Source organism: Marmota flaviventris, chromosome 1 (genome assembly GCF_047511675.1).
Source record: "Marmota flaviventris isolate mMarFla1 chromosome 1, mMarFla1.hap1, whole genome shotgun sequence".
Taxonomy (NCBI): domain Eukaryota; kingdom Metazoa; phylum Chordata; class Mammalia; order Rodentia; family Sciuridae; genus Marmota; species Marmota flaviventris.
This window is the reverse complement of record NC_092498.1, coordinates 85,783,002-85,796,948: the sequence shown is the minus strand read 5'-3', so window position 1 is coordinate 85,796,948 and position 13,947 is coordinate 85,783,002. Positions and strand designations below refer to the sequence as shown.

Here is a 13,947-nt window from a genome sequence, read left to right as displayed (position 1 = left end):
GACCAAGATAAGGAAGAGAGGGGCACAACATACCAGGCAAGAGAACAGTAGAAGTTCTGGGTTTTGAAAGGCCATGAACGGGATCATTGTTAGGACAAGGCTGGTGGTGTGTGGAGTGAGTGAGGAGAGGGGCCAGGTAATGCTAAGCAAGTAAATTATATCAGATTGCTAAGAGCCTGTTGAAAATAGGACTTTCCTAAAGTTTTTGAGTATGGCCTTTAAGCAGAGGGCTATATAGCCAGATTTGGTTTTTAAAAATTAATCATGATAGTATTGTGGAGGATGTATCAGAATGGGAAAAGATGGGATCAACAGGACTATTTAGGAGGACATTTAATTAGTCTAAGCAAGAGAGGTTAACACAGGACTGTTGAGAAGCAGAGCAGAGATTTAATGCAGATCTCTCTGGCTCTAAAGCTTTGCTTTCTCTACAACTTTGTGATTGTTATCAACCACTCCAAGGTGCCCATAAATGATGGGCAAGTTAGGAATCTGTTATTTTTTTTTCTTTTTCTGTTTACCTTTCATATGATCTTGAATGACCATTATGATATGAACCTTTTCTCTTTTCACTTAAGGAGGGTTGGGATTGGCAGTTCATAGTACCCACCTCTTTTTAGGACATATGCTGCCCTCTCAATTAAAGAATATCTCAGCATCATCCAGTAAATGGCAGCTACAAGGAGCCTTGGTCCTACCAAGTCATTCTAAATGTATATCAAAGGTTATTTATTATATCTTGTGGCTGTAATTTTTCATTATAATATATTTCCTACATATAATAAAAGTCAGTAGAAAATTGGGCATAAAACAGATAATGTAATGTAACAAAACTTTCAGAACTTGGCAGAGAACTTAAATTTTTCATTGAAATTGACCGTCTGCTCTCTCACTTTCTTCACAACTTCACCATTGATGGGAATAAAGAGAACATAACTGTTAAGTTTGAAAATTATTTCTGGGTTAGGGCATCAATATTTTATAACTATATCCTGATGATATATATGAAATGTGTAAGTGGATTCTGATATTTTTATGATTTATATTGCAATTTTGTTTTCATTCGATGTGTGAAGAATAATCTTTATCCCTTAAGAACTAGGAATCATTAATTCTGCTTTATCAAAAATCATTGCAATTTTATAGACTTTTGGGTCTTTGATATGCAAATATTATCTCTTTATTGCAATAAACCTTAAATAAAACATATGCCTTTATTTTCTGCCTTGGTAGCTAGAAGACCTTGTAACAGTATAGAGAAGTTGAAAGGAAAATTGATATCTACTTATGTAAATATTCAGATGTTGCTTTACTATATGGGTGCATAGATAGATGAGTATACTTAGATAGACACGTAGCTGTAGCAACATCCATACCTGTAGGTATTCTTTGAGCTTCTGTGTGTCAGATGCCATTATTGCAAAGCACTGTAATAAATTGGCTCAGAGGAGCCGGCACAGAGGACCCATTAAGCAGTGGGATTCATGGGAGCCAGCTCACTGGAATAGTGGGTGAGTGAGGACTGCCGAGCTGCAGAAGGTGAAGTCAAATTGTGAAGAGTTGACATGCCCTTGTCAGGAGTTTAGGCTTTCCTGTCTGAGGGACAGTTAATGTTTAAGCACTGAAAGTAAACAACAGATGGCATGACAAGCTCTAATTGGATGTTGGAAAGGCCACATCAGCAGACAGGGGAAGGTTTGGAGATGGTGAGGCTGGAGGCATGATGCATTCTGAAGTTGAAGTGACTGAGAATGCGTGGAGGCAGAGGCTGTGCGACCTTGAGTGCACATGGAGCTGATGCTCATCTTGAGCCACTCTTATGTTGTGAGAATCACAGCAGCAGCATTCACTCTGTAGGAGGCTCTAAGAAGATAACATCTATAGGACAGTAAAATATTCTCTGTGTAGTGGTTTTCTTAACAGTACTTTTTGTTGTGGTAGTCTCAAAAACCATACCATAATTATTATCTGAATTTTAATTTTTGAGGAAAATGGTAGATATTTTTTTAAAAAGTAGAAATAACGTCTTTAACTTCTCTTCCTGCAATACTGCCTGTAAATAACTTATTCTTTATTCACACCTACTTCATACTATCTTGTTTTTAAGTCAAGTTAATACCTATGGTTGAAAATGTGTGGCTGTATAATACCCCATAAATCTGAACAATTTTTGTGTCTTTATATATCAGTTAAAATAATTTAATTAAAAATAAAATAAATGTTTAAGTAGTTAAAAAGAAAATGTGTGGCTATATTAGCTTTCCAATACTATAACAAAATACCTGAGACAATCAGCTTATAAAGAGGAAATGTTCACTTTGGCTCACAGTTTTGGACTTTTCAGACTATGGTCTATTGACCCATTGCTTTTGGACCTTCAAGGCAGTACATCATGGTAGGAGCTTGGTGCAGAGGAAGCTATCTATCATCTCATGATGGCTGAAAAGCCAGGAAAGAAGAGTTGGCTAGGGTGCTAATCTCCCATTCAAGGGCATAATTCCAATGACCTAACTTCCTTCCACTAGGCCAGACCTCCTAGAGGTTCCACCACCTCCATAGCCTTCAACAAGCCTCTTTTGGGGGACATTTCAGATCCAAAATATAATAGTGACTGTATACAAAAATCACTTGATAGTTATGCTTGCAATGTACTCTTATTCTAAAGCAAGAAAAAGGTTTTGAAATACCTGCCATCAAACCATATTATCCAGATATTTAATTTGAGCTAAAACGTTTCTTTTGGATCCACAAATGTATTGTCATTCATAGCTAATTAACAAATATATAGATAGCTCATAATATTTTTCATTTAGTAATCTGGTATCTCCTCACAGTCAAACTCAAAGCACCAAAAAGTATATTTCAAGCATTAGCACTTGTATTTCTGTGATCTGAACAAACAAAAGGAAAATGTTCATTTATCTTTAAATGAGGTCCTACCACTACTTGTATCAGTTGTGACAATGTTTAGTGAAAGGACTTAGTGTCAAGGGACATCTTTTCCTCTTCCTTCCTAATCAGTTTTCATACCTACAAGTATAATATGAGTTGTTCACTGAGGGAAAAGACCTTCTTAAATAAAAGTTTCAGATATTCTCAAACATGGCTGAACAGTGCATGGCTTTCTATTTACTAGCCATTGTGCCAAGTTAGTGTCTTGAAACCAACAGCAGAAACCAACTTGATGCAGAAGACGAAACTGTTAGGAGAGTATCAGCCTTTAGGCAGAATTGATGGGAAAGCGAACAACCATGCCAGAAAGTAAGTGAGAACCAAGAGGAGCAAGGTGGCGGAATTTCAGCCCAGTCCCTGCAGAGTCTGGTTGGAACACACTGCTGGCCTTGGCCTTGCTGTGCCAGGACATGTGATGTTGCACTGTTGACTGCCACCAGTTGGCAAGTATCTTTGCCACCAGAATGGATTCCGAATGTTCTTGATTGGTTTGTTACTCTCTTCAGATTGAGGTTCCAGGCTGGAACATCTGCTTGCTGAGCTGGAACAGGGAAGATCCACTCTCCCGCTACTGTGGCGGGAATCTAGGCCCCATACCCAATAATCTCAGGACAAAAACAGGAAAGATTGGGTGCTGCGGAGTCCCAGTTGATAAATACATATGACTTATAAGGGTCATAAAGGATTTGGAATGATTTAATAGTTGATGTATTTAAAATGAAATGAGAGTGGTTTTTCTAAACATATCTTCTAAGGGCCAATGAAGAAGGGAAAAAGCAAGTATATTTGTAAGAAAAATAGCACTGATTGGATTTTGGTAGGTGGCAGTGGGTATTTGGGGGAGCATAGGGGCACCTGGTGAAGGAAAAGGGGAAATAAAAAATGGTACTCTGTTTTCCTGTTTGGGGGCTTGAGTTAAAGGAAGTATTAATTATTGAGATGGGAACTACAAGAAATATCATAGGAATTGGGGATCACAAGTGTTGGGAATGGAGATATGATCTTCTTTTTGAGTGTGTTCTGTTCATTGTATCTGAAGGACATTCAAAAGAGGAAACATATAGCTCATAGATGAAGATCTAGATATATAGTCTTGAAACTGTACTAAATATAGAGAATTATGAGTCACAGCCATGTTGATAGGAATTTAATCCTCAGAACTAAATGTGATTGCCCAGGGAGCTCTGTAAAGTGAGAAAAGAGCAGGATTTAGAACATAACCCATCATGGCTGTTTAAGAAACAGGAAAAGGTAGAGGAGCCCATAAAGGAAGCTGAGAAAGTTTGACCCAAGTTATAGGAAGAAATGTAAGATAATACTTATTTTCTTTATGTGACTTCATAAATCATGTATTCTGTCTAGGACAGTGGTTTTTCACATCTTAGTATCAAAATCACTTGGAATGCTTGCTAAAATTTGGTTTCTTGTACCCACCCTTAGAGATTCCTGTATAGCAAGTGCAGAGTGGTAGCCCTTTCTGCATTTTTAGCACGCATTCAAGATAAGTGATTTCTTGAAATATACTTTGGGAAACACCTCTCTAGGAAACCATGTGAAATGGTTAGTATCACAGTTGCTTAGAGTCCTAGTTCTTACCACTTAACCATTTGTTTGTCTATAAGTTGGTTAAGTTAAGGTTTGTTTTCCCATCAGTGTTTGGGATATAATATATACCTTCTGTCACAAGGCACGTATGAGATGTATTATATTAAGATCCTGACATATGAAAGGAGCTTGGTAAATGTGCATTGTCTTTTTGGAAGCTTAAAAAATCCAGAATGCAGCTGTAAACCTAAAAGACAGTGGACAAGTAGAAGGAAATCTTTTGTCATTAGCCTCGTGTGTTATGTTTTGGAGGAGATTGGAGCCAACTGGTTTTACCTTGGAACATACTGAATTAGAATTGTGTAAAATTAAGTTACTGATGTAATGGATTTCATTCTAGTTTCTCCTGGCAGCCTCCAGCTCTGTAGACTTTGAGCTTGAGCAATAGGATAGAGGCAAGGTTGAAATGTGAAGTAGAAGCCAAGGAAAATTTAATAGGGGGGCCAACAGCTCAAACATCTGGCAGACATCAGTGTGTTATAGCATACTATAAAAACTAATACTCAAAATGAAACTGCTAGATTGTCAAGGAAACATTGAATTACATTTAAAACACGTATTTTGAGAAGTTAAGGAAGTATATATTTTAGAAAGATTTCCATCACAATGACTAAAACTTTTAAAAGTTTTGGCACTTAAGGGAATAAGCTTCTGCTGTGTGTGAAGTTCACTAAGATAAATTATTTTATTAGTCTTTCACAGTTATAGGTAAATGAACCTAGATACCTTGTTTCCTATTCAGTTGGCATTTAACTGGTTTTAACAATCTGTGTCAAATCAACAGATGTTCTTGAAACAATCTCAGAAAATCCCTTGGAACTAACCTGTATATATAAATTTTTGTGGATAATCATATAATGTTGAAATTTTCTCTGCCCAGAAGTGAAGCTGATGTGAGGGAGAAGAGCAGGTCTTATTATAGCCATGTCTCCCATTTTATGCCTTGAACTTCTTGTACCATGTTGACTAATGGGAAATATGGCTACTTTATTTTTTTTATTTTTATTTTTTCACATTTGCATACTGTATGCTTTTTTCATAGTTTTATTGGTGCAATATAATTCTACATAATGGTGGGATTTTTTGCTTTGTATTCATACATGCGTATGCTATAACAGTATAATTTGGCCAATCTCATTCCCCAGTACTTCCCCTTTCACTCCCTTCCTGCCTCTTCCTGGTCCCTTTCTTCTACTCTACTGATCTCCCTTCTATTTTAATGAGATTCCCTCCCCCATTTTTCTTTTCCTTTTACCTCTCTACCTTACACATATGAGAAAAAACATAGGACCCTTGACTCTCTAAGCTACTTTATGAATATGCTTTTACAAATCTATTGAGGAAGAGTTAGGAATTTCCTTCTGTTTAACATTTCTGGTCCCACACCCTACCCCACTTGGCTGTTCATATGATTCTTTATCCCCAATCAAGCAAGTAGGTTTAAGTATTAGTTTCTTTTTTATTACTTTCACTTGGTTAAACAACATCATCTTTTGTTCTGCAGACTTGGGTCTGTCTTTGGCAGAATGAAGTTTTCTTCTGTTTCGTCTGATTATTGGCACTGTTTTGTTACTCATCTTCCAGAACACTCTTTTTCCTTATGTTGTATTTTTGTCAGTCCTCCATGTCTATCGTATTACCTTTTCTCCCTATCCTCTTTTACTTGTTTTCCTACAGGCTAAGTGAGCTTTTCAAGGTATACATGATCTGGTTTTCAGCAATGTCAATTTTACTTTTTATCACTCCACTTCTAATACATCATTTATTTATCTACTGCATTTTCCAATTCCTTTATATAGTTTTTCCCTTGCTTTGCTGACTTCACTTCAATCTCTACCTGTCTCAGCCCTTTTTATTTATGTTATGTCACTTCATCTTTTATCTCTTTTGTAACTTGTATGTGAATTTTTTCTTTTATAAAAGATGTAAAGCGAGTGAGGGGAGGGTTAGGGCTATTGGGATGGGAAGGACAGTAGAATGAGATAGACATTATTACCCTATATACATGTGTGATTACACTACTGGAGTGACTGTGCACCATGTACAGCCAGAAGAATGAGAATTGTGCTCCATTTGTGTACAGTATGTCAAAATGCATTGTACTGTAAAATAAAAAACAAACAAAAAACCCCAAAAAGAAACAAACATGTTAAACAATGGCTAAAGTTTACTTTGATTCTCCTACTTTATTTATAATTTCTACATCTCAAAATCTTACATTTTTTTATTATATCTTTCTGACACCTGTCTGCTAGTTTGCTTTTCTTCTTTTACCTATTCTGGGACAATGGCCTATCTGTATAATATGTAATGTTTATAATAAATAGCATTCATGGTCCCTCTCTGGTTCTCCTCTTAGACTTTAATGGAAGATCTGCTGCATGGCCCTATAATGTGTTCCTGGGAATTTTGTATAAGGTGTATCTGCTAGTATAAATCAGGGTCACCTGATCTTATTGCTTCCTAAAAATCTAGTGTAGGAAGGTCTCCTGTTCCCCGTGGCTTTTCTAAACTCAGTCTTTGTAGAACCAGCTTTACGTATCCAAATGTAGACTACTACTCCTTATGCATTTCCACTTTCATGTGTTACACTGATAAGAATTTTAGACCTAAAGTAGAGGAAAAAAGCACAGGCTTTAGATCAGATGGACCTAGCAACTGAAGAGATGGAACCTTTGTGTGGCAGAGGGGAGAGTGACTTGCTCCATATCTGCTCCTTGAAAACACGTTTTCTTGGTGGAGTGGGGTGGGGTGGGCATAAAGGAATCTTTCAAAATTGTCCTGGATGGTTTTGATATATTACCTCAGATTATTTTCATTTTTGTAATGGAAATTAAATTTCTTTTGCAGTCTAGTGGATCATTGACTGTTTGTTGAGAGAGAGAGAGAGAGAGAGAGAGAGAGAGAGAGATTGATTGTGTGTGTGTGTGTGTGTGTGTGTGTGTGTGTCTATTTCAGTGGGAAGGTAAGAAATGTCTGATAAAGTGTTATAATGCTACCTGGCTTGTTTAAAGTGCTTACTATAAATTTGTTGAATGAGAGAATGAATGCTTTAGTTAGTTTTTTAAAAGAGAATTTTAGAACCAACCATTCTTAACAATTTATTATTTTAATATTTTCCCCTCAATGTTTCTCTGGTTAAATATTTTGCAGAGTAGACTTTGGGCATACTAGATCCATAAAATATTCTGTTAAAAAGGGTTCCATAGATGAATGATTTTTGGAAATGATGCATACTAAACATTTTTCTTAGAAATTCAGTCAGTATGTAAATCTACTAAAGATCCCAAATAGGACATGTTGATCTAATCTGAACTCACCCCCCACAAAACTTTTTAACTTTGTTTAATTCAGCAAAAATCTCCCTAAACTTTCCTGATCATAGAAACATATCAATATGCACTTCAAGAAATGCTATAATTTAAAAGTATAGTTTGTGAACTTCAAAGAGTTAATTGTAGACAAACTTCAAATTTTTGAATTGAATTTTTTAGTCTTTCAGATATATAAATTATGACTAAATACAATTAGATTGTCCAGATTTAAGTCAAGAATTTCTAAATCATATTTCTTTTTATTCAACAGTTTGAATATGATAGGCTCTTCATGATCTTTTAAAATATATGTTACTTCAGGAATTAAATTAGTTTATTTAAGGAAAGGAGATACACATACACATATATATTTCCATCCTTGATGCACTGAACTGAGAGACCCCTTTATCCCATGTTATGAGATCATTCTCTGTTTTCTCAGAGCCTAGTACAATAGACAGTTTGTCCCCTACTCATACTTTGAGTACCATGTGTTAATCTGAGAAATAACCTAGAACTATACAGCTTTTGTATCAAAATAACATAACCAAGTAAGGTAGGAAAGCTAATTTTATTCTCATTTTTAGAGTACTAAACTCTTTGTTGCATTTCTATTTTGTCTTTAAAATAATATCTGACCAAAGTTCCAACCATCTTTTCTTTCAATATTTATCATTAGATTCAATTGTGCTTCTACTAGTTTAGCATTGACTGGTTAATAAATCTCAATTTTTGTTATGACTTACAAACTTTTCCACCCTTCTCCAGCCAAGTATTTTGTTTTCACATTATAGCTTTTTTGTAATTAGTTTTGTTTTGCTTTGCATTTAAAATTTAGAGCTACATTTGTACCAAGATTTGTTTTTTAAGAAAACATATTTTGTTTTGATGTTGATGGTGGGAAGGGGTTGGTAACAGGAGGTAATGGTTAATGAAACCCAGAAAGTTTCAACTAGACAAGTTTTCCATTGACTTTCTAAATCTGAAAGAGCCAGAGTTGGTAGTGGGTTTGTCTAGCAAGTTCTAAGTTCTAGTTCTTATATATTCCCTATATACAAGGGTCTTATATCCACACTTCATGAACAAGACCACAATCTCTGGTTCCCATAGATATCCTTTTTAGATGCAATTGTCTCCAGTATATCTGTATTTTAGAATTAAAAATGATATGTAGAAATGTTATTTAAGCATTACATTACTAAAACAATATGACCAAAATTACTCTTTTCTAAGAGTTGACAAAGAAAATCTATATAAAAGAAAATTGACTGAACATTTATATTTGCTGTAGTAAGTGAAATTCTAACTGTGGTTTTATCTTCAACAGACAAGCAACAGAAAGGTGAATTTGCAATAGATGGCTATGATGTCAGAATGAATAACACTCTTAGGAAGGATGCAAAGAAAGATTGCTGCTTTGAAATCTCTGCTCCTGATAAACGGATCTATCAGGTTGGCGTTTTTGTGTTGCCTTGAAATTAAGTTGATAAGATGTTCTAGTCTCATTTATAGAGACATTAACAGTTTGTTAAAACAGCGCTCACTGACATGTTAGTAATAATAAAAAAATACTGGTTTTTGTACATTGGACATTCATATAAGAGAAAATACATTTTAAAAAATTCAGATTACTTCAAGTGATATCTTCTTGAAAAGGAGGAAGTGAATATATAATTTATCAATTGCTTTACATGTAGCATTTTATATCTATTTTAATAGAGCTGTATGATTTCCTAAAAGAATTACATAGCAGAAAGAGTGAAATTATCAAAGGAAAAATATTAGAGTGGTAATGCATATTGTATTGCTTAGGGGTGTGGGAGAAAATGAAGATAAAGACACGTATCAGCTCTGCAATTCAAGAGCTATCAGCTAGGCATCAATATGGAATGTATGTTTAATAAGTTTTAAATATCTGAGATTGCAGTTGAAAGCCAGTTAATTAAGTTGTCAGGTAGTGTGTTGGAATCTGACAAGAACATTTTTAAGAAAACTATACCCAGAAGTCTAAAGAAATTCATGGGTGTCTTCTAATTGTCAAGGGCAAATTTTGTTCATCAGTTCTGTCTTTGACATTGATGAAGAGAAGCAGCTTTTTTTCCTGCACAGCTGCCAGCTGCTGATCAGAGTTTCAAATCCATCATCCTCTGCTTCAATTACGTAAATTTGTCAAAATTAACTGTACATTATAAGAAGCATCCTTGCAAGAAAAGTACCACTAGACATGAAAAGAATTACTAATGGTCTTAAAGAAATGATAAGAATGCGACATACTTTTCATTTCTACGGTGGTGATTTGTGTTCTTATTGTTGGTTCTTTTATTAGTTTACAGCAGCTTCTCCCAAAGATGCTGAGGAATGGGTACAGCAGCTGAAATTTGTATTACAAGGTAAGAGCATCAATTGAACATGTAATCCTGGTCTTAAAATACTAAAAAACTGAGTAGTTTTGGTTTTCATATACAAAAGCTTATTGACTTCAATGAGAATGATAAAGGGAACATGACTGGTTTAATATATAGACTATTTGCTTTAGATATATAAAAACATCTTTTCCATAAGTGCCAGTTGGCAACTTTAAAATCACATATGTACAAAATGATCAACTTGAAAAATGTTTTAAATGAAGAAGAGTATGCATAAAATATTACTGTCACTTTTTAGGATTGTGTTTATTTAGGAAATTTAATTTATAAAGCCTCTTTTGCATCCCTTTAAAATTTGCTTCGTGAAACATTTTTTAGATATGGAATCTGATATTATTCCTGAGGACTATGATGAAAAAGGAGAATTATATGATGACGTTGAGCATCCTCTACCAATCAGCAACCCACCAACAAGTGGGCAGCCAATAGACGATGAAATTTATGAGGAACTTCCAGGTATTTATTATCTGGTGATTCATTTAAGATATTTGGGCTCTTTTTGCACATGCGTGTGTGTGTGTGTGTGTGTGTGTGTAATTTGTCATCAAGTTGACACTTGAGTAGAAAATGGTGAGCTATTAGGAACAAGGACAAAGAAAATCTTCAAAACCCTATTTTACATAAAGGGTTCTGCTTGAGGTATTTCAAGCGAGTGGATGTTCGCTTACAAAAAGTGAATGGAACATTAAAATGAAGCAGATACAGTCCTAATCTCTTAGGACTTTTGGCTCATTAGCATTGTTTATGCTACATAATTTTTTAATTAAAAAATTGACTTGCCTTACAGTTTTTTCCACCAACTCACACATCATTTTTTATTTATACATCTTGGAACTTCCATTAACCAGAAGTTCCATGCACACCCCGTATGTCATCAACTTCTGCCTCTTCTTCCTCCTTGCTGTAGTGTGTCCCATTGTTTTGGAGGAATGCTGATGAGCTATAAACACAGGCCTTTTGAGGCTTGAAGTCTTCTTTACTGATATTTTTAGCATCAATATGAAATGAAAGGTTTCTTACTGTAAATTCTCAGGCCTGGTGTAGTGTTCAGATGCCTCAGTATCTGTTGTGTGACACAGAATGACCTACTGGCTAATCCACTTACAATTTTGAGAATCAACCTAAAACAGAAAAGATAGGCATCTGAAATTTAGGATTATTAGGATATAACAACATTTGGGGAATTTATTAGCATTAACCCTCTAAGTTGAAATGCCTTTTTTCTGACCATTAAAAAGTCAGTAGTAGAGAAGAAAAAGGAATCATAAGCAAAAGGTGAGATTTAACTAATATCTCATGTAGAGAAGCTGTTTTTCTTGACTAGAACAATTGAATGACATGATATACACCTTTTAAATTGATTTGAAAATTACTTAAGATGTTCTGAATTAACGTACAAGTGGCATTGCAACACAGTCAGTAAAATCCTAATAACAAGATCATGGACTTTAGAGTAAAAAAATTTAAATTCTGGGCTGTATCATTTATTGGTTCAATGATCTTATAAGTTAATTTCTTCATCTATAAAATGGGCATAATATCATTGGAAGGCGTAAGTGTAATTTAGCACAGTGCTTGAATATTTCTATATTTGGTGGAGCTTTTCATTATAGCTCTCCCTTTCTGGTCATCCTAAGGAAATGACATCTGCCATGGCATCAGTTACCTTATGTAGCAAAGAATATTCTTTGGCTGTTTATTTTTAGTCACACCATTTCATTAATAGTTATTTTAGTCTTCAAAATATTTGAGAGAACTCATGAGATAGGTAAAACGGAAGAGTGTAGTACCTTTGAAATAATATTACTGTCATATACATTCCATCCCTTTAAAGCCCTATGGTCACTGTATTATAATTATTGAATTAACTGTAAAATTCTATGATTCTTCAACTTGACTATTCTCTCCCTACTACCTGAAGAAAAAAAAATCCATCAAGAATAAAGATCAACTATTCATAGTTTTTTTTTTTCCATAATAAAGACCCTAGGAAGATCTCCTGTAAGTAGCTTCAAATATAAAACTATGAAACATCTTCTCTAACAACAGCTGTTCTTTCTCATTCTTTTTTGGCCTAAGGCCACATAATTGTTGGAAATAACTGGTTACTCTAAGTAGTGTTACTTCTTGCTGTGGTACTGGGGGAAATTTAAGCTGCTCTGGGATTTCTTTGCCCCTGGCTGGGATCCCCAGTTGCTGTACAAAGTGATTGAGCTTGATAGAGCCTGCAACTGTGCCCCTGGGAAGGGAGCTCTTGGAGGCAGCTGTGGAATGTCTGGTGCTTCTTTCTTCCCCAGTGTAACCCAGAGCCACTTCAACATCTGCACAATTCAGCGAGTTTGTCAAGTCTGAGCCAGCCGCTACAGAGGGGATTTTTTGTAGGGAAGCCCCTAAAGTTATTTCACAGTTAAGAGTTTTTGTTTATTTAAGTATCTATAACTAGGAAAGTAACTTTTTTTAATTAAAAAAATTCTTTCAGGGTAAGAATTGAAACTTACTGCTTTCATTTCTGTGAAGTTTTAATTTAATTTTGAGGCGAAGGTGATAAGAACTGTAAAAATAGAAAAGCATGGAGCCCATGGACAAACTGTTGATATTTTTCCAGTTCTGTACAAAGATCTGTGTATCTGTGAAGTCTCACTGGTTCAGTTCCCAGAATTAAATACTACTACCATTCCAACACAATTTTCTGTCAATTTCATATTATTGAAAACTTATCCTCTTAGTTGAAAGACGAGGCCTACACAGATATATTGGAAGAAAAATCTAAGCAGTCAACATGCTACTTTAAATGATAAAGCTCTTTTTCTGGGAAAGTCAAATCTTACTTTAATAAGTGTATTTTAAAAAAATGGAGTAAACCTTCAGTGTTTAAGTCTCAAGAGTAAGAAGAAGAAAACATTGTTTAAAAAATTGTATTGCAAAATATCCCTTGAAAAATGTCTATAATTCCATGGGAGTGTAAATAGTTTCATTGTAATTGTTTTTCAGTTAGAATATTCTAACTTTATTACAGCACCTTCACTTTAATTTCTTGTTCATTAATTTTTAACTAACTTCATAAAAGAATAAAAATAAATTCTGGATTTCTTTGTGCTTAGGGAATTTATATATATGTCAGAAGGGTTGAGGAAATGGTATTTCTGGGGAGTGGTGAAGGTATTTGGCTTTTCTTCAAAGACCCCGATGCTTTGGCATCTTTTATGTTTTATTACTTATTAGCATAAGCCAATTGGGTTTGTATATATTGTGATATCACTATATTTTTGATTGCACAGCTAATATATTGGTGTGTGTTAAATTATTTTGTAACACAGTAATGAGTTCATTTGGCTTAGCATTTCACAATTTATTGCTCATTTTTTCATCAAAACTATAGAGAAGCATTTTTGTCTGATTTTTAATTCTGAAAATGGGAAGAAATACTTGGGAAATTGTTACAGAAATCAGTCCAGCTTGTTCTTCTAGTGACTGTGTCACTGGATTCCCGCACCCCCCGCCACCACCACAACACATGCACTTTAATGGCAGGTAATTGTGTAGAAGCACCACCAACAAAAAGATTTTTGTAGATAGAGGTGGAATAGAATCATCCTGGTAACAAGAGTAGTAACCACCCATTAGCCTATTAAATCTACAGCTTTCAGGGG

At 34.9% G+C, this 13,947-nt stretch overlaps 1 protein-coding gene across 11 annotated transcripts in view; it reads left to right on the top strand.

The window, feature by feature from the left end:
- Nucleotides 1-13,947, top strand: part of Skap2 (src kinase associated phosphoprotein 2) — a 204,091-nt gene that overhangs the window by 104,614 nt on the left and 85,530 nt on the right. For all 11 annotated transcript variants that reach the window (XR_011707832.1, XR_011707834.1, XR_011707827.1 and 8 more), the window contains exons 7-9: nucleotides 9,199-9,323; nucleotides 10,198-10,261; nucleotides 10,616-10,753. Coding sequence is in view for 4 of the 11 variants with exons in the window: in XM_071613873.1 (XP_071469974.1) it covers nucleotides 9,199-9,323; nucleotides 10,198-10,261; nucleotides 10,616-10,753 (327 nt within the window). In the remaining 7 variants the exon portion in view is untranslated. The remainder of the gene's footprint in view (nucleotides 1-9,198; nucleotides 9,324-10,197; nucleotides 10,262-10,615; nucleotides 10,754-13,947) is intronic.